Source organism: Colias croceus, chromosome Z, assembly GCF_905220415.1.
Source record: "Colias croceus chromosome Z, ilColCroc2.1".
Lineage (NCBI taxonomy): Eukaryota > Metazoa > Arthropoda > Insecta > Lepidoptera > Pieridae > Colias > Colias croceus.
Genome location: NC_059568.1, coordinates 12,038,395 through 12,057,130, shown reverse-complemented (window position 1 = coordinate 12,057,130; position 18,736 = coordinate 12,038,395). Strand labels below are relative to the sequence as shown.

The following is an 18,736-nucleotide window of genomic DNA, read 5'->3' as shown; positions in this document are numbered from 1 at the left end:
AAAAGATTACTCTAATTTATATGTATTACTGATATACAATTTACATTCATATACAATATACACCTAAGGTAAATTTCCAAATTACAGTCAGCTGATATCTTCTTCCGCATGGAGAATTACAATTTGGCGAATGATATAATCGAGCAAATAATTGCGTACTTGCAGTATGTGGCCCACCCCTGCTTCACACTCACCGGTGTAAGTGTAATCATAGTCATATTCATATTCTATAAGCTAAAAAATTACACATTCTTCAATCGAGTATCCATTTTTACCTCTAGAATTTAATAACCACACTCTTTAATCTTTATACATTACAAAAAAAAAAATTAAAAGAAACATTAATTTCAGAGACGGACTCGTCTAGAATACAAGTTCATAGAGAATCGTCCGTTCCACATTGCTCTGCTCAAATATCTGCATCTGCTAACGAACAGAGCTTGCCACCGAACCGCTTTGGAGATAGCCAAAGTCCTGCTCAATTTGGATCCCACTGATCCCCTGGCAGTGATCTTCATAATAGACACTTTGGCCTTACGAGCTCGGGAACATAAGTGGTTGAAAGATGCCGTGGAATACTGGAATTCTACTCGGGAGGGGAATTTTCTTTTCAACTTGCAGTATTCCCGGGCTATGTGCTGCTTCCACCTATCTAGGTCGAGAAATAACCAGTATAAAGGTGGGGGTGGATGAATTTAATAATCAATTGTGATCTAAATAATTATTTTGAAGTATATTTATGTTCCTTTTCTGATACAAAATAGCAAACATTGATATATTATTTTAATTATATTGAATATCATTCGGATCTTCCCGGTTATCAATAGTGTTATTTTTTCAGTCGATATTGAGGAAGCGAACAAAATATTAAAGGAGTGCTTGTTAAAGTTCCCGTTCGCTTTGATGAAGATCTTGGAGTGCAGCAGCCAGAATCTGTCCCAGCAGCTAAAGGAAAGCCATTTGTTTAACGGCTTTGCGATAAAGAAGTAAGATGGTCTATGCATAATTAAATCTATATATATAAAACTCAAAGGTGACTGATATAGTGATCTATCAGAGCACAGCCAAAACCACTGGACGTATCGGGCTGAAATTTGACATGCAGGTAGATGTCATAACGTAGGCGTCCCCTTAGAAAGGATTTTAGAAAATTCATCCCCTAAAGGAGTAAAATAGGTGATGAAAACTTATACCATGAAAATTTATTTCCACGCAAGCGAAGCTGTGGGCAACAGCTAGTGCACTATATATTCAAAGGAGCCTGCGACTGTTTTGCAACATTTACTGATTTATTAATACTTACTACGTCACAAAATATGCACAGAACATTTTTTATATAACCAGGATTAAAATTTGCATTTAAATTTCGCTAGATTGATCTGACACTATACAATTTAATATAAATTATTGGAAACATATCCATTGATGTAAATAAAGCTGGTCAGTGAAATGTCTTCCTCCCTTAACATAAATAATAATTACTTTAAGTAACAAAAATGTTATATATTGGCCAGTTTTAATGATTGTATTCTTTATGGAACACTAGCTTTCCACCCGCGGCATCGCCCGCGCAGTCAAAGAAAAACTCGCATAGTTCCCGTTCCCGTGGGATTTCCGGGATAAAACCTATCCCATGTCCTTTCTCGGGTATCAAAATATCTCTATACCAAATTTCATGCAAATTGGTTCAGTAATTAAGGCGTGATTGAGTAACAGACAGACAGACAGAGTTACTTTCGCATTTATAATATTAATATATTAGTATGGATTTTATTCCTTTATAATTATCGGTAAATTGAGATCGCCTTGATTAATCCCTACTAATATTATAAACTAGCTTCCGCCCGCGACTCCGTCCGCGCGGATATCGGTCTTCGCGTGGATGGTTATTTCTCCATTTTGAGTAGCTCTGTCAATAACATCTTATAAATATCTATTGGACCCAATTCCCAAATACGGCTAGGCCTATAATAATACGCAACGTGTGTTCGCGGTTCTACGGAACAAAGTCTATGGATAAAACTGAAAAATTAATCTTAATTTTTTTCTACGTATTTTTCCAGGATAAAAAGTATCCTATTTTACGCCCAGGATAATAAGGTATAATTATACCAAGTTTCATCGAAATCGAACCGATAGTTTTCACGATGCCTTCACATACAGACAGACAGACAGACAGACAGACAAAAATTTTTTTAATCACATATTTGGGTTTGGTATTGATCCAGTAACACCCCCTGCTATTTATTTTTTCAATATTTTCAATGTACAGAATTGACCCTTCTACAGATTTATTATATGTATAGATGCGAAAGTAACTCTGTCTGTCTGTCTGTCTGTTACTTAATCTCGCCTAAACTACTGAATCAATTTTCATGAAATTTGGTATGGAGATATTTTGATATCCGAGAAAGGACATAGGCTACTTTTTATCCCGGAAAAATGACGCAATCCCGAAAATCCTACGGGAACGGGAACTATGCGGGTTTTTCTTTGACTGCGCGGGCGAAGCCGTGGGCGGAAAACTAGTTATTAATATACATGTAACTATAGATACACAATATTGGCAACAATTGTCCTTACAATTAAGGAGCAGATGCGCTTTACTTATGTATGTTGTTTTCTGTAGTACGCCAAAAGCGCTACAAGACTTAATGTCGTTGTACGCAAAATTCACATGGTCCCGTTGGCGCGAACCACCCGTAATGGAGTGGCTGCTAAAGAACGCCACAGAACTGTCTATTAAGTATGATTCTGATGTGAAGTCACAGGTGTGTATGTTTTGCGTTGTGACCTTCAAGGTAAGTACCGCTTCGGGACGCATTGGTTTATAGTCGGGCCATTTTTTTTTCTTTATGTTGTAATTGATTTTACACTTATTTACATACCTACTTGTATAGTTATTGGTTTTTATTATTATATACATTATTAAATCATTGAGTAGTCATTTAAAAGACTGATAAAGTCGTCGTTATATGTATTTACTTTTTTTATTCTTGTGTGATTTTTTTATTTCAGTTTGTTTATTTTTTATAAGACTGATTTTTATTGTTATTTACACTTTATATTAGCAAAATGGCCTTACTATAACAGCTTATGATCATTATACTTTAATAAGTTTATGTTTACAGAATCTGTCTTGCAGAATAGGAATAAGCACTAGTTTGTCTCTATAAATAAAATTTAACGAGTTGGTTATTTCAGTGAGGTTTTTAAATACAATTTTGAAGTTTTTGAGACTTGTGTCTAGATGATTGCAATAAAGCTTGTCCACTTTAATCATGGATGCTAATAACATGCTTTGAGCTAATAACACCTGGTTTGAGGGAATGCCGGATCTTATTCTTGCTGATAACACTTGGTTTGAGGGAATTCATATTCTTGGAATGGCATGTGTTATATGTGTTTGAATTTTCAGGCTATGGCATTGAGGGAGGTAGAAAAGAACTTATCGGTGCTGCAGAAGTGGCCGGTTGAGATCGTGAGGCATTTGTGCGTCATCACCCCGATGTCAGATTTACTTGTTGATGGTGTAAGTGTTTAGTGATAATAATTCATATTCCAAGGTATCTATTTTTACACAATAGTGCCTAAATTTGGAATTAAACCCATATAAATTTTAGACTCTGTGTTCACACACACACACTTCTCAAGTTCTAAGTCTTACCAATCACCCTGTAACAAAATCATCTGACCTATATAATTTACGCCTTTAGTACACCGACGCGTTCGCGTGCGGCAGCGAAACATCGAAAAATCTGTCAGTACTATGGCAGGATTTCGCATATGATATGTCTCACTCTAGCACATAGATAGATGAAATAGTTGCGTCCTTGTCAGTATAGTTTCGCAAGGAACTGCGAAATGGCCATTATGAAATTAGTTTGGCAAAGTATCAAACGAACCTCTTTTTTATGAATTAGCAAAGCAGCAAATGATACATTTTTAAAAAATAAAAAAACGACGTGTGGCACTCGGGGACTGCCGCGGTAAAGCTTCAAGTGCCTTCAAGCCACACCTTCGCCCGTCGGAGTGGGGAGCGTGAGGTTTTTTCGTCACGAAATTTCTTGATTCGGTCCCCGCGCTCAAGGCCCGCGATAGAAGCTATGCAATAGCTTAAAAAAAATCCATTCTGGGGTGTTTCTAAGTTTCCACTCATCTCTTTACGAAGTCTGTTAATATATCTAGTAAAGCTTCCAACACACCTCTACGAAGTGGGTTAACTTTCCAGGCGGTACCAGAAGTGCCGGCATATTTGAGCGCTGACCCAGTGCCGCCTAAAGAGAACAACATAAACCGCTACGGCTACGTCATGCAGCGTCAGGTCAACCGCCAGTTCCTGTTGGAATTCCTGCGCACTCTGCAGCCGTTCTTCGATGATAACGACTAAACTGGTTAGTATTGGACTTGGTCACCGATTGGCCTAGACCCTAGAGTAAAGACTAGGCGTGAACCTTTGGTAAAAATAATTGGTAGAATTTTGACCTTCTGACCATAGGTTTCTAGTCTCACTGACAGTTTTTTCGGCATTTCGCCAACAATTAACTAAGGAATCTTAGCAAATAACAGCGACAAAAAGTAAACAATAACAATAAGTAATAATAACACAATACCTGTTATTTTATTTTATTTTTCGTTATATTAAACTAAACAATACTGTTTTTGTTTTAGTAGCTTAAGATGTTTAATTTTTATATTTTTGGTAATATAGCCGCCTTAAAATAAAAATATTGTACATTAAAATTATTTTTGCTTTTTAAACATAAAATACGTAATTCGGAACACAATGAAGTGTCACAGGAATCATCCTAGGTGAAAAGGACTATAATTGGTAGAAATAATTTGTAAGTGTTTGCTCAAGGATTAGTAACTGAACATGGTTCGATGAGCTAGCTCTAGAAAGTATTTACTAAGTACATGTACACATGTTTAATGTGGGGCTATTTTAAACAGGTACCATATACCTACAAAGTTTTGATTGTGACTTTCAATGTTATTCCTTTTTCAGATCATGCAGAGATGAAGTTCACAAGAGATATGGTGTGGTTATAAATTGAACAGAGGCATATAGGAACGCATCTTTATACTCAAGTATATTAATCATTTTAAATGTTAGAATATCTTGATGTGCTGAATAACTTACCTGTGAAATTATTACCATCTCTCTATGTGTTTTATATATTATCTTGATATTATATATTAGGCCTACGATTATATGAGTTACTCCTGTTTTTAATTTTAAATCGTTCCTCGACTGTGCGAAGCACATTAGTCTGTCAAAACTTTTTCTACTTATTAAGATTTTTTTACAGATTTTTTATAATCCTTGTAAATTTTATCAAGTATAATTTATTTATCTTTATACAGTACATATACCTTAATATATTTCCATCTTTGCGATTGTAGACAATATTTCACATCGTATTAAATGTTGTATTGAAAATATAATATTATGATCATAATAATTATATCTGTTTGTGATAGTAGTTTAAATATTCAGTACACAAATTATATTTTTAGATTCAAGATCTTGATGTCTATTATCTACATATTGCTGACAAAGCGTAGACATTTAAAAATATTTAAATATGTAGTCGTTAAGGTTTTCTTATTAAATTAAAAGAAGAAAGAAAAATATCTTGCTTGTATGAATTTAAATTGTTTGCGTTTACAAATTCAGATTTTATTGTGCAATTTTACGAAAATGAGTTAACATGACTGCTTTATGGTCGATAAGTAGAAATTTATTTGTACTATATACAAAACTTGTAAATAGAATAAAATTATCCGAAGCCTATTTTTTACGTTTTTAATCATGAAATAATATATTGCTAAATGACTGGATCATTGATGAGAAGATGTAAACAAACTGCATGCCAAAGTCCTATTTTTCATAATGAAATTATTTTCGATTTTTTCCAGTCCACAATCAATATGTTTGCTGAGGCCTTTAACCCTAATTGAAATTTTTATTATTTTATAGATTTTTCATAGAATAGCATAATATTTATTATCTCGAAGTAGTGCATCAAAGTTAATGCTAATAACGATACAGATCTCAATGTGTTTTTTGTCTAACATAGATGTTTTTTAAATATCTAAATGTGAAACAAGTTAAAATATTAAACATGTACTACATGTATGTATCTACAGTATAAGCCTCATTGTGAAAAAGTTTTAAATAAAGAGAACTCCAACAATTAAGCTTTTTATTTGTCCCCATATTACATCTTGTTTAAAATGAAACATGTCATGAATTATTCTGAGAAAGGAGAGGAAAATGAAAATCATCGGTAGTGCTAGTTGGCCTCGCGTCGCTTAGGGTTTTGTATAATTAATAAGCTATTTTTTTAACCTTTTGACCGCCAGAGCAAAATCGCATCGCCGTGCCCTCCACGCCAAGCCACAAATTCAATGAGATAACCTTGAAAATAGTAGGGAGTCCAAAATGTTATCGATAAACATAATAATTCACGTCTGAATATTTGAATAAACAGGTTATAACACAAAAATAATATTTATTTAACCTCATCTCCTACTGTAAAAACTTAAGACCACATTTATAGCAACTATCAACAAAAAAAATCAACCTTTTGAGATACAAAAATACATATAAAATTGCAGCAAGTTACAGCACTATTCTCTATCAGTTACGCCCCATTGGCATGTATACATGCCAATGGCGCGGGCAACCATCCTTTTTTTTATAATCTCTCGCTTCTGATTAGGGATGTGTAGCTGTATATTATTATAACTTATCGAGTTTATTTATTAAGTTTATATGAACTATAGGTATTATTGCGTGGAGTGTTTATTTGTAAATATCAAAACAACTATTACCTTTAAATAAAGGGAATTGCATTAAAACTACATATTTATTTTCCAATCATTTAGTTTAATACTTGCGTTATTACAAATACTAATTATATGTAGGTACCTATTTAGGTCAATTACCATATTTTGATATGACATAGCGACAATTTGTATCATAAGAATATTCTAATAAAGGCACTGATTAGACTTATTAAGGTAAAGCACCCAATCATCGACACTTTAAGGGGTTCTTACAGCGTTTTTATTAATATTTAGTTTCTTGTTGGTATTTTATGATTCTTTGTTGCTTTGGCAGACAATTTGGGTATCTTTGCATAATATTTTGTATTAAAAACAAGTAAAGTATTTAAAAATAAAGAGATATTTCAAAATAAAAAAATGTTATTTTCGGTCCAGTCTTCGACTGCAGAAATCCATTTATCGACACCCGGTAATCAACATGTTCCAATGACCGACATCTAGTAATCAACAGTTCTATTAATCGTCATCCAATGATCAACAGTTCATGCAGGTAAAAAGTTAAATAAAAAAATAATTATAAGAATAAAAACTGTATTTTATTATTAATCAACTTATAGGCCTGAGTCTTTTTAAGTCTCAATCAGTCTTTTATTACTGTTTTAAATTATCATAAAATAAAAAACAATGGCACTACAATCATTACTTATTCTCTCTATCTCTCTCTATCACTTGCTGTGCGTCCAATTGACCATTCTTTTGGAAACGGAGATGAAATTGCAGATGGAACTCTCTCATAAGCATATGTGGCTATATCGTAGATTTGCTCATTTCATGAAATGGCCAACATAGTTTGATCAGATCGTTAAATCGTCAACGTTTCACGATTTGGTCATCGGCATTTGGCCAGATCGTATAAAATATAGGTTAGGTTAGGTTAGGTTAGACTTTAATAAACAACGCACGAGCCGAGCGAGTAAAGCGAGCGTGCCGCGGCAGCGGCCGGCGAGTGCCAAAAGCGAACCGCTTTTTAAAAAAGAAACAAAAATGGTCGCATTTCGTGAAATGGCCATCCACGTTTGGCCAGATCGACGATCTGGCCAAATGTGAATGACCAAATCGTGAAACGTTGACGATTTAACGATCTGGCCAAACTAAATTGGCCATTTCATGAAATGAGCAAATCTACGATATGGCCACGACACATACACTACCATGGTGGGTGCCAATTGTCTAGCTGCATTCCCCGTAATCAACACTGTCAAATTGTCCTTATCGTCTCCAGATGATCGGTAGACATGTTTGTCACCTTTTCTTGCAAGAACTTTCCCGGCTTTAGGGGACAAATAGAAGGCGCTCTCGTCCGTATTAAAAATTCTTTGAGGGTCTTCCGAAGCTTCTTTTAGATCGTTTTCTTGTATATATGATTCAACTTCTTTAAACCATTTTTTTATATTTTCTTCCGTTACTGCATCTCGCGCCGTTGTTAAATTTTGTGCTGTTCGCTCAGAAAAAGCAGGATGTCTTTTTAGAAAAAGATTATACCATTTCTTGCCTGGCCTATAGTCAGTAAAAGGCGTTTTTATCTTCTGGTCCATAATAATGCGTTGCACACTGTCAAGCAATTCGTCTCTTGTAATGGGAATGTGTTTTCCCGCCATGTCAATTACCCATTTTTCTAAAAGGTTTTCTGCTTCTGTAGACAAATAGGTACTAGGACCCATAGAATACTCGACTGGAGTTTTACCCGAAATTTTGTCATAATATAGGGTAATCCTGGGCACACCATACTTGTTTGCTGCAGTTGTAATTTTTTCGCCTTTCGACCGCTTCTATAGCCTGAGCCATTTGTGCAGGCGTGTAATTTTTTTTAGGCGCCATTTCTGTCAAAAAAAAACTTATGTCGATTATTGGATTGTATGGTATACCCAATCATCGACACGGTTGTCGATCATTGGAAACAGTTTAACAATCTAGATGGAAGATGTTTTTTTATAAAGTGCTTGAAACACTTAGCTAAATTACAAATCAAGCTGCTTATATTATGAAAAATTTATATTTCGACATTTGTCGATAATTAGAAAATGCGATGAAAAAATATCCAATGATCGACAAGCGTGTTTTGGCATCTCAACTTAACCTCTCATTACTAAAAACCTACTAAAAGGTATTGAATTTCATCTCCAATCAAATAAATAATTATCAATCTCGGTAAATCAAACCAAACATAAGTTATGAGCAATATTTGCTACTCACCTCCTTAAGGATTCCGCTAGTAAAACTGGATTTCCGAAAGAGTTGTCCGCCGGTCGATATTTACACCTTCACCATTTTGTACAAAATGACCGAATGTAGGAAATGTCATCCACAATGACTAGTTAGTGACAGTTGTCTATGGCTCAAAGCTTTGGTGCGTTCGAAAAACCTTTAATAGTGTTATTTTTTTGAGTTTAGTTTTTTAGTGTCGAACAATGGTGCGTTGTCGAGCATTGGGTGCTTTACCTTAGGTAATAAATTTTGAAAACTGCTAAATAGGTAAGTACCTACAGATTTTTAGAGATATTTATACATTTTGACCTAAGCGAATTTTTATCATTACATGGACAATAAATATTATGCTATCTGAACGCATACATTGTGTTTGTGACGATAAAATAAAAAATAATAAAAAAATCAACAATTATTGTATAATAATCATTATGTTCATTAACAGCCTTGTATTTACCTACCTATCTATATAATTATTATGCTCATTAATAGCCTTGTACTTATTTGATTATAATATTGGTAGATACCTACTCGATAAAATATTTTTACAACTTTCCGCACTTAACAACACGGCACGCGCTTACGACGTCACCAGTCCGACATCTATTCATGTCAATGGCGCAGAAGGGATTGCATATCGATACTGTGCTAGGGATGCGCATGATTGGCGAAAAGGAAAATATTCAAATCAACAATATCCACAATATAGACAATATGGTATTATACCAAAGAATGTAGTATTTACCTTTTTTCTCAGTGACTAAGCTTATATATTATTTTTTGTAGTTATTACAAAAATTAAGCGAATTAGAGTAATTTCGCTTAAATTATAATGAAGTTACTTGAATATTACACTACATCACTAGTAGGCACGTATACATGTCATTGGCGCGAGAGAACATGCTTTTTTAGCCATTAATTAAGTTATTTTTTGTCATCAAATATTTGAATAACTACTTGGCAATTTTGTTTACTGTGTACAATTATGTAATAACTGGGGATTCAGTTCATAAACTGTATAAATAAAACACGTAAAAGTAAAGGTTTAATATGTTTATTTTGTATTTATCTATGATCTGTTTCTTGGCATGTATAGGTGTCGTTGGCGCACAGGGCACGATTGCGCATGACATCTATAGATGTCATTGGCGTTCAAAAGGTTAATTATCATTTTTAATTGCAACGTTATGGTGTTATTCATGTGTTATACCCGGCGCGGCCTAATAGCATCTACAGACGCTCCGATTTGGTTGGTGCCAACCATCCGACCACGACCAAATCGGAAAGTGTAGAGAGCGGTCGGTCCGACATAATTATTATTAATATTGGTTTGACGTGGTCGGATGCGCCAGCGATACCAACCAAACCAACTTCCTATCCGACCCAACCAAATTGGAACGTTTGTAAGCTTTGTTCCGACCAAATCGGCTCATTCCATAGAGTAATATAGGTAATTGACTCATTCGCATTCGCAACGCCGCCGGTGTGTCAACATGAACGCCGAGGGAGTTACAGTCACCGAACGTGATATTATAATAAAATTACTGGAAGTATATAAAGACTTTCCCTGTTTATGGGATTTAACTAATAAAGATTACGCAAACAGAGATGCCCGAAATCAAGCATATATTATTATGTTAGAACTATTAAAAAAAATTGACAGTGGGGCTACATTAAAAACATTAAAAAATAAGTTAGATAATATGCGTACATCCTATAGGAGGGAGCGAAAAAAGGTAAGCAAATTCAAGTCAAATATCCTGTTATGTATATAAATAAATAATGTGTTTTATATGTTTTTAATTTATGAGCATTTTTGTCTGATCTCGATGACATATAAATGAAATGTAGAAACTTTGATTCACTAAAAAGTATTTAATAAATATCAAACCTATTTAATAAATAGCACATCTAAATAATATGTAGTAGGTAATTAATAATATCAAATCTTTTTTATTTTTTACTTCTCCGTTTTTCAAGTCGGTTGTTTTTAACGTAGTTATTTTTATTGCGTTTTATTATGAACTAGCTGAGCCCCGCGGTTTCACCCGCGTGGCTCAGCTCCTGTTGGTCTTAGCGTGATGATATATAGCCTATAGCCTTCCTCGATAAATGAACTTTCTAACACCGAAAGAATTTTTCAAATCGGACCAGTAGTTCCCGAGATTAGCGCGTTCAAACAAACAAACAAACAAACTCTTCAAGAAAGAACTCTTCAGTCAAAGAAAAACCCGCATAGTTCCCGTTCCCGTGGGATTTCCGGGATAAAATCTATCCTATTTCCCGGGGTAAAAAGTAGCCTATGTCCTTTCTCGGGTATCAAAATATCTCCATACCAAATTTCATGAAAATTGGTTCAGTAGTTTAGGCGTGATTGAGTAATAGGCAGACAGACAGAGTTACTTTAGCATTTATAATATTAGTATGGATGACATGATTGCTAAAGGATTTCGCCCATTCCCTAGACTGGCTTCTACAGTCTAAATAACAAGAGAAATATGAAGTGATATACGGCTGCGCAATATCAAAACATGTCTTGATGTAGCAAGACTAGCAAGTATACATAGTGGTAAATCAAAACATGTTTTGACAATACTTAACAAGTAAAAAAATCATTATAATATATTCTAAGTACTTTATTGAAGAAATAAAACAACTATGGGTTTCAGTAAACAATAAATTTGGATATTTTACATATTTTAGGTGGAAGCTAGCAAGACTAGTGGCGCTGGAAACGATGAGGTGCATACGCCATCACTATGGTACTATGAACACCTCTTATTCTTGGATGAAAAAATCACGCCGACGACAGAGGTTATTGATAATATGGAGACGGATTCTTCCCAGTCACATAATGATGAGGTAAGCTTTAAATATTCATAGTATTAATCATTCTTTCTTGAAAATGTACCCGGCCCTGATTGTTAAAATATTCAGTGAATATTTGTCTAACAGAATTACCATCTGCAGTACGTTGCCTTTCTGTTCTGTTAAGGCCTACTAAGTTGTCATTTAATCTCCAGTCTCCTGGCCGAAAAGTACATGTTTCAGTATCCTCGGTATCAACACAATTTCTTGTTATATAGTTTGATGACTTTTTTCTTAAATAATTGTGCAGTGTGCATGAAGCCATTACAACTTTGGGTACATTATGAACATTAATTTGAATTGGTCTTTTTAATACTCTAAAACGTTCAGCTAAAATACCAAATGCATTTTCTACAATTCTTCTTGCTCTGGAGAGTCTATAATTGAAAATTCTTTGATCATGTGTCAAATTTCTTCTTGGATATGGTTTTAAAAGATTTTCATTAATGGCAAATGCATTATCTGCCACAAAACAATATGGGGCGATAACATTTGATTGCGGTAAAATAGAAGGTGATGGTAAATTTAGTTGGTTCGATTTCATTTTTTCATGAAAAGTTGTATGTTTGAATACTCCACCATCAGAAATACTGCCATTAGAACCTATATTTACATAAATAAACTCGTAATTTGCATTCACAATACCAAGCAGGACTATGCTAAAAGTTCCCTTATAATTATAGTACAGTGTACCCGATTTTGGCGGCTTCTCGATAATAACATGTTTGCCGTCAATAGCACCCAAGCAATGATTAAATTGCCATTTTATTTCAAAGTCTTTAGCTATTTGTAACCAGTCATTTTCTGTTTCAGGAACCTGCAACAAAAAGAGAACGCGTTACGAGAAGAAAGCAAAATGACATTTTAAAGAAACAGTCGGAATTACTAGAGTCTGCTAAAATATTAATATCTGGTGACGGCACATCAGCTGATGCTTTCGGGAACTCCGTGAGTTCTCAGCTCAAGGAGCTCCCAAAAGTACAAAGATGCCTCGCCGAAAAATTAATAGGAGAAACATTGTTCTATGCAAAACTAGGAGTGCTTACTTTTGAAACCTCAATAAATATTAAAAGAAGATCAGTACAATATTTAGGTCAGGGGTACGCGTACCAGCAGCAGGTGCCACAAACATATGCACCATCACCAACACCATCACCTCAGCATCACCAGCCGTCACCATATGCACCATCACCATCACCATCACCACAGCATCACCAACCGACACCATTTGCACCATCACCAACACCATCACCACAGCATCACCAGCCGTCACCATTTGCACCATCACCAACACCATCACCACAGCATCACCAGCCGTCACCATATGCACCATCACCATCACCATCACCTCAGCATCACCAGCCGTCACCATTTGCACCATCACCATCACCATCACCTCAGCATCACCAGCCGTCACCATTTGCACCATCACCATCACCATCCCCACAGCATCGTCAGCCATCACCATCACATAAGTACTCACATACATCACAATCACTTCAACTCAGTCAGCCATCAACGTCATCAACATTACCTCAGCTTCCACCATCATCATACCAGCAACAATTAGATTCCAATTCATTAATTAATTACATAAGCAGCAATCAACAACAGGTAGTCAGAGGAAAGGGGAAGGAGTTAAAAAAATATTTGATTTTTAAAAAGTAATTTTTCAGTGATATTCGTACTTTTCCATTTTAATTTTTACTAGCTTTCCGCCCGCCTTTGTCTAAAACCTAATAAATTATGTACTAAAACCTTCCCCTGAATCGCTCTATCTATAAAAAGAGCAACTATGGAGTTTCTTGCCGGTTCTTCTCCATAGATGCTGCTTTCCGAATCGGTAGTAAATGTTAAAAATATGACGTTTCAAAAGTGCTTCTCGAAGAAGTCTAATTGAATAAATAAATGTTTGAGTTTGAGTTTTAGGAGCCATTATTTAAGAGAAGAAGAAGAAGAAGAATTTGAGTTTGAAAAAAAACCACGTCAAAATCCGTTGCGTAGTTTTAAATATATAAGCATACAAAGGGACATAGGGACAGAGAAAGACACTTTGTTTTATACTATGTATACTATTACTTTAGAAAAATAAATAAACTATTTTTTATATATTAAAGTTGTTTTATTGAATACATACCTTTAGGTAATCTTTGAGTACTCTAATGATAGCTTCGCAGGTCTCTGGTATTATCTCAGACAGTAGTTGTGGTGATATACATGTGCTTAATTTAAGATCATTATATTCTCTTCCTGACGCGAGATATTTTAAAGTTGCCACTAATCTTTCTTCGGCAGTTACAGCTTGCCTCATAACTGTATCGGTTTTCGCTATATATCTTTTCAAAAGATTTAATATTTCATCGAATGATTCTGGAGTCATTCGAAGATATGTTCGGAAATCTTCATCATCCAATTCCTTAAGGAGCCGCATATGACTGTAATTTTCTCTATTTCTATAGTAGAATTTAGCCCATTCTCTTCGTTTTTTCCTTTGTTCCTTTTGCAGCGGTGCTGTAGCAACAATGGTTGCTGCAACCAACGCTATTTTAGCATTTTTCGATAATACCGGTGGCATGAGGCAAGACGTCCGTTCACTACTTCATAACAAAGTCAACTGCATATATTATATTAACTCTATGGTCAACTGACAGCTGGAAGGCCAACCGTCGGACAATCTGTAGCAATGTCGGAATGGTTGCCATGTCGGTTCCAATATGGTTGGCACCAACCAAATCGGAGCGTCTGTAGATGCTTTAAGATGATCCCTATGACAGTTCGTCTTAGTGATTACTCGTATGATGGATCGTGTCGATACTTTACTATTTTATGGGCAAAGGCGTGGTTTACATTCAGCCACCTCGGTAAACATGTTTTTACAAATATTATAAAATGAATTTTTAACGTCTATTATGTAAACGAAACGGTAAGTAAAACGAAAGTTTTCCAAAACATTAAAATACACCTTATCATTTTCTCGTAATTTTTAACCCGTTTAACACAGTGTATATTATTTTATCATGAAAATGGAATCCCCCATTTAATTTTTCTAAAAAACTTATATTATCATAGGTAAGTAAATTAACGCGAACGGTAATTATTAATTAAGTATGCTGCGATCTTCTGTTCCATTCAATAGTGAATGAACTATAGCTTAAGCATGGAAAAAATGTGAACTCGTTTCCATTATCGAAATTTGTTTATCGATACTTTCCGCACTAGTCGATAAATGCCAACGATGTAAGTTTTGAAGGACGTAAACGTAAAGTCAGATTGATATAATTTCTCGTAAATGATAAGAATTGTTATAATTCCAACGGAATATCATTGTAATAGGATAAAGCTACGTAAAAATTAATAAATGCCATTTTTAGACGCCTCCAATACGTTTCTAATTTAATGGTGACGCCATTACAAGTTTGTCTCTTGAGAATAACTGTCAGTGTCATAGGGATCATCTTAGGCCGCGCCGGGTATAATAATATTTTATCTTAATTCTTGTGATAGCTGCCCTCTATTGTACTTTATAAGAACTACCAACTTTTAATTACCACAATTTGGATTCATTATTATCAATGGATGTCGTTATTATCAATAACGAGTAGAAACTTGTAGAAAGCATAGGTAAAAAGATTACACGTTCTTGATCCATTAAATATTGGTTTTATTTAATATATAATCTCTAAAATTTTCTATTTTTTACCTTTTCTGTACGGAACCCAAGGTGTTGGCCGTTAATTTGCCGGCCTATTTAAAATTTTTGAAGCTCTTTTGCTTCTCATATGCTCAAATTCAATAGTGTTGATGTCTTGTTGACGTAGTACCGTCCAAATTATTATATTGATTTGTCAATATCATATCTATCACTATGAACTTTAGTGTGAAGATAATAGAACAGAATGTCGGCCGTGCCGCCGGCATTTGCGATGCATGCATGGCATTTGCGATGGCATTTGCGATGGCATTTGCGATGGCATTTGCGATGGCATTCGGGATGGCATTCGCGATGGAATTCGCGATGGAATTCGCGATGACACTCACTTTATTCTGTGTAATATTTTTTTGAGTTACAAATCAACCGTGTAACATAAATCCACAGAACTTGTAACGTAAAAAAAAATATGTCAGCGCCTTTGATTGTATATAATCAAAGGTCAGCGCTATTTTATTACAAAATTGTTTTATTATGTTGAAACTGCAATTAATAAAAAATGAAAATAAAAGATTTTTTAATAATTAACTAATTAAAAAATATCCTGTCCAGGATTTTCCCAGTAAACCCATTTTTAATACATTTTTTAATACACTATTTACCACCTATTTACCTACCACCTACCACCTACCACCTATTTATAAAATTGGTCTCATTCACAATTCTATTATCACGCCGGTGAAGGTCGACCTATATTTGGATCGATTATGATCATCAATGTCTTCTTCAATCAGTTATCAGTCAGTCATCTTTCAAACAACATTCCAATACCAATACAAACAATAAACATGTACCTATAAATTGATATAATTTTTCATATATTTATTGATAAAAAATCAATTTTCAACGCACAATGTTTCATAGTAATCCTACATCGATATTTTGTATAATAGCAACGGAATTTTGCGAAAGATTTTCATTCTGCGGCTTACGAAGTAAGTAGCATGTGTATTGTGTAGGTATATTGTATGTAAAAAATAATGTGCGTAAGTAATTATACTTATTAAGTACCTATTTCATTTTCTTCAGCTATTTTATCCTTATATCTACGAAATGTCTTGTGCCTTCATGAAAATGCTGCCACTGTTGTTTACCATATTTTTATAATGATGTGCTACACAATGCCTTTGGTGGGAGCGATACTAGCAGATAATTTTATTGGTAGATATAAGTAAGTAAACGAAACTATGTAAACATACTCGTACTATCTTAAGTGAGCTAGTTAGTAGACTGTAGAAGTCGAAGCAATCACAACGAACTACGAAGCAATGTGGATATTTTCTGTTTAGTTTAACCGTCAGTTAAAATGAACGTTCAAACTGTACACTTGCTGTACACATGTTTTATTGAAACACAGAAGATGTTTCAATGGAAAAAATGAAGTTTTTTTACACCTATACACAAACAATGAAAAGCTTCTATGTTTTTTTTAACTGTTTCAAAGACATTATAATTCAATAATTTGAGTTATGGGCTAGGGCGTCAGCCTACATACATTAATATCTAAGATCGCGATAATAGGTTGATTACTGGATATTTATCTTTTAGTATACAAGCTACATAATTTTGTGCATCCAACATTTTGGGAAATAAATTAGTCGTCGTCACTAGAGCTGCACTAAAGCACCCTGCAAAGTACCCTGTATGTATGTCACTGTGCTAAATGCTAAACGTACCTACGTAAAATATTTTGGTTTACATGACTATGTCGTGAAACAAACGCCGTAGCCCGTAGGTACTTCGTATAGTCGGGAATTTGCCTATGTTCCTATGATTTGTAAATTAATTTAATAAACAATTATTTCTACGTACATTTTGAGACACCACACAAAATGTGTTGCAACTTGTATTGTTTCAGAGTTATATTGTATTTCTCCATTATATACCTCTTCGGAACAATATTGACGTGTTGTTCTGCGATACCTCCTCTCATGTTGCCGCCCACGTAAGTTGCAAGTATCATCTACATAATAATATATCAAATTAAATCTGAGTCGTCTATAATCAATTTTATCTATTGCATAATGCATATCAATACATTATAGTTTTATTGAAGATTCTCAAATTATATATCGTCACCTATCTATTACAATTATCTTTTATCTTAGAATGTATCTACATTGTTTATCATTCCCTAATAAAGCTCCCTTAGCAACAAACTGAATTTCGTATAGTTAGTTAGGTATGTTTTACTCGCTTAGAATGTTTGGATTGTCATCCACAGCAGAGTAACGGAGATCGAGTGACCAGATTGCACGTTCTAGATCAAATCTATTGATGACCGCAATCGGATTATCTGTACCTATGTTTACTAGAGTTTCACGGTTCACTTTAATTTACAGAACTACATCAATGATCGGCTTAGCACTGATTGCTACTGGAACGGGCGGCATCAAGCCTTGTGTAGCGGCATTTGGTGGAGATCAGGTAATTCAACTACATACCTACCTTAGCAGTAAGCTTCGCTTGATCCATTGTTACCAAGGAATATACAGCTTGCCTTTCGAATAAGCTGTGTGTGTTGGGCTTCTTTCGAACAACTTTGAGTTCATAAGTCCCTTAATAAAATAAGATGTAAACGAGAGCTTTTTTATGGTAACTAACTATTATCTACATAATAATATATGATAGTTAGGCAGGAAAATATTTTTCACGTTGTAAACAATAACTTTAAACAACAATGAAATGTGTGGGAGAGCTGAATCTGATCTGATTAAAATATTACACTCCCTGAAAATGTATTTTGTTTGGTATTCACCGTTCCCATATAAAATTTAATAATGAACCAAATAGACTGGTATGCAAATAATACCAGCATACCAAACAATGCATACCTGATTAATACAGATATTTCAATATTAATTTAATAAAACCTGAATCAAATTAAATTAATTAGGTATTTTACATCATTATCTATCATTATGATTAAAGTTTTTAGATAATAATAATAGGCTCCACCCAGCCCTGGCTTGGGTTTTTGTAATATTTTCATAATTTTAGCAATTCTAACGCAGGGGGAGATAAATACACTTAAAATCATTAAAATCCGTTGCGCCGTTTTTGAGCTTTTAACTGGTGTGGTTACCACTTTTATTTATT

General features: G+C 34.5%; 3 protein-coding genes and 1 long non-coding RNA gene across 4 annotated transcripts in view; 2 read left to right on the top strand and 2 right to left on the bottom strand.

Moving 5' to 3' along the window:
- LOC123705549 overlaps positions 1-18,736 on the top strand; it is a 42,745-nt gene that overhangs the window by 4,989 nt on the left and 19,020 nt on the right. The window contains exons 8-20 of the mRNA XM_045654382.1: positions 88-198; positions 352-679; positions 842-986; positions 2,630-2,771; positions 3,419-3,532; positions 4,232-4,387; positions 11,764-11,922; positions 12,742-13,592; positions 14,435-14,506; positions 16,502-16,572; positions 16,667-16,808; positions 17,496-17,582; positions 17,980-18,064. Coding sequence (XP_045510338.1) covers positions 88-198; positions 352-679; positions 842-986; positions 2,630-2,771; positions 3,419-3,532; positions 4,232-4,387; positions 11,764-11,922; positions 12,742-13,592; positions 14,435-14,506; positions 16,502-16,572; positions 16,667-16,808; positions 17,496-17,582; positions 17,980-18,064 — 2,463 coding nt within the window. The remainder of the gene's footprint in view (positions 1-87; positions 199-351; positions 680-841; positions 987-2,629; positions 2,772-3,418; positions 3,533-4,231; positions 4,388-11,763; positions 11,923-12,741; positions 13,593-14,434; positions 14,507-16,501; positions 16,573-16,666; positions 16,809-17,495; positions 17,583-17,979; positions 18,065-18,736) is intronic.
- Positions 8,617-9,296, bottom strand: LOC123705025. Its single transcript, XR_006753245.1, has 2 exons — positions 9,049-9,296; positions 8,617-8,675 (listed from the first exon to the last, which is right to left on the bottom strand). It is a non-coding gene; the product is annotated as an uncharacterized LOC123705025 (long non-coding RNA).
- Positions 10,291-13,685, top strand: LOC123705018 (DNA-directed RNA polymerase II subunit RPB1-like). Its single transcript, XM_045653572.1, has 3 exons — positions 10,291-10,796; positions 11,764-11,922; positions 12,742-13,685. Exons 1-3 carry the CDS (start codon positions 10,554-10,556, stop codon positions 13,594-13,596), a joined length of 1,257 nt encoding a protein of 418 aa, XP_045509528.1. The 5' UTR covers positions 10,291-10,553; the 3' UTR covers positions 13,597-13,685.
- On the bottom strand, positions 11,679-14,678 carry LOC123705019. The gene is made up of 2 exons (XM_045653573.1): positions 14,066-14,678; positions 11,679-12,745 (listed from the first exon to the last, which is right to left on the bottom strand). Exons 1-2 carry the CDS (start codon positions 14,501-14,503, stop codon positions 11,930-11,932), a joined length of 1,254 nt encoding a protein of 417 aa, XP_045509529.1. The 5' UTR covers positions 14,504-14,678; the 3' UTR covers positions 11,679-11,929.

Excerpts from the sequence above, each read along its gene's own strand:
- LOC123705018 (XM_045653572.1), top strand. The coding sequence starts at position 10,554 with ATGAACGCCGAGGGAGTTACAGTCACCGAACGTGATATTATAATAAAA. Across the intron at positions 10,797-11,763 it reads ATAGGAGGGAGCGAAAAAAG|GTGGAAGCTAGCAAGACTAG; the intron begins GTAAGCAAATTC and ends TACATATTTTAG. Across the intron at positions 11,923-12,741 it reads CCCAGTCACATAATGATGAG|GAACCTGCAACAAAAAGAGA; the intron begins GTAAGCTTTAAA and ends TTTCTGTTTCAG.
- LOC123705019 (XM_045653573.1), bottom strand. The coding sequence starts at position 14,503 with ATGCCACCGGTATTATCGAAAAATGCTAAAATAGCGTTGGTTGCAGCA. Across the intron at positions 12,746-14,065 it reads TACTCAAAGATTACCTAAAG|GTTCCTGAAACAGAAAATGA; the intron begins GTATGTATTCAA and ends TTTTTGTTGCAG.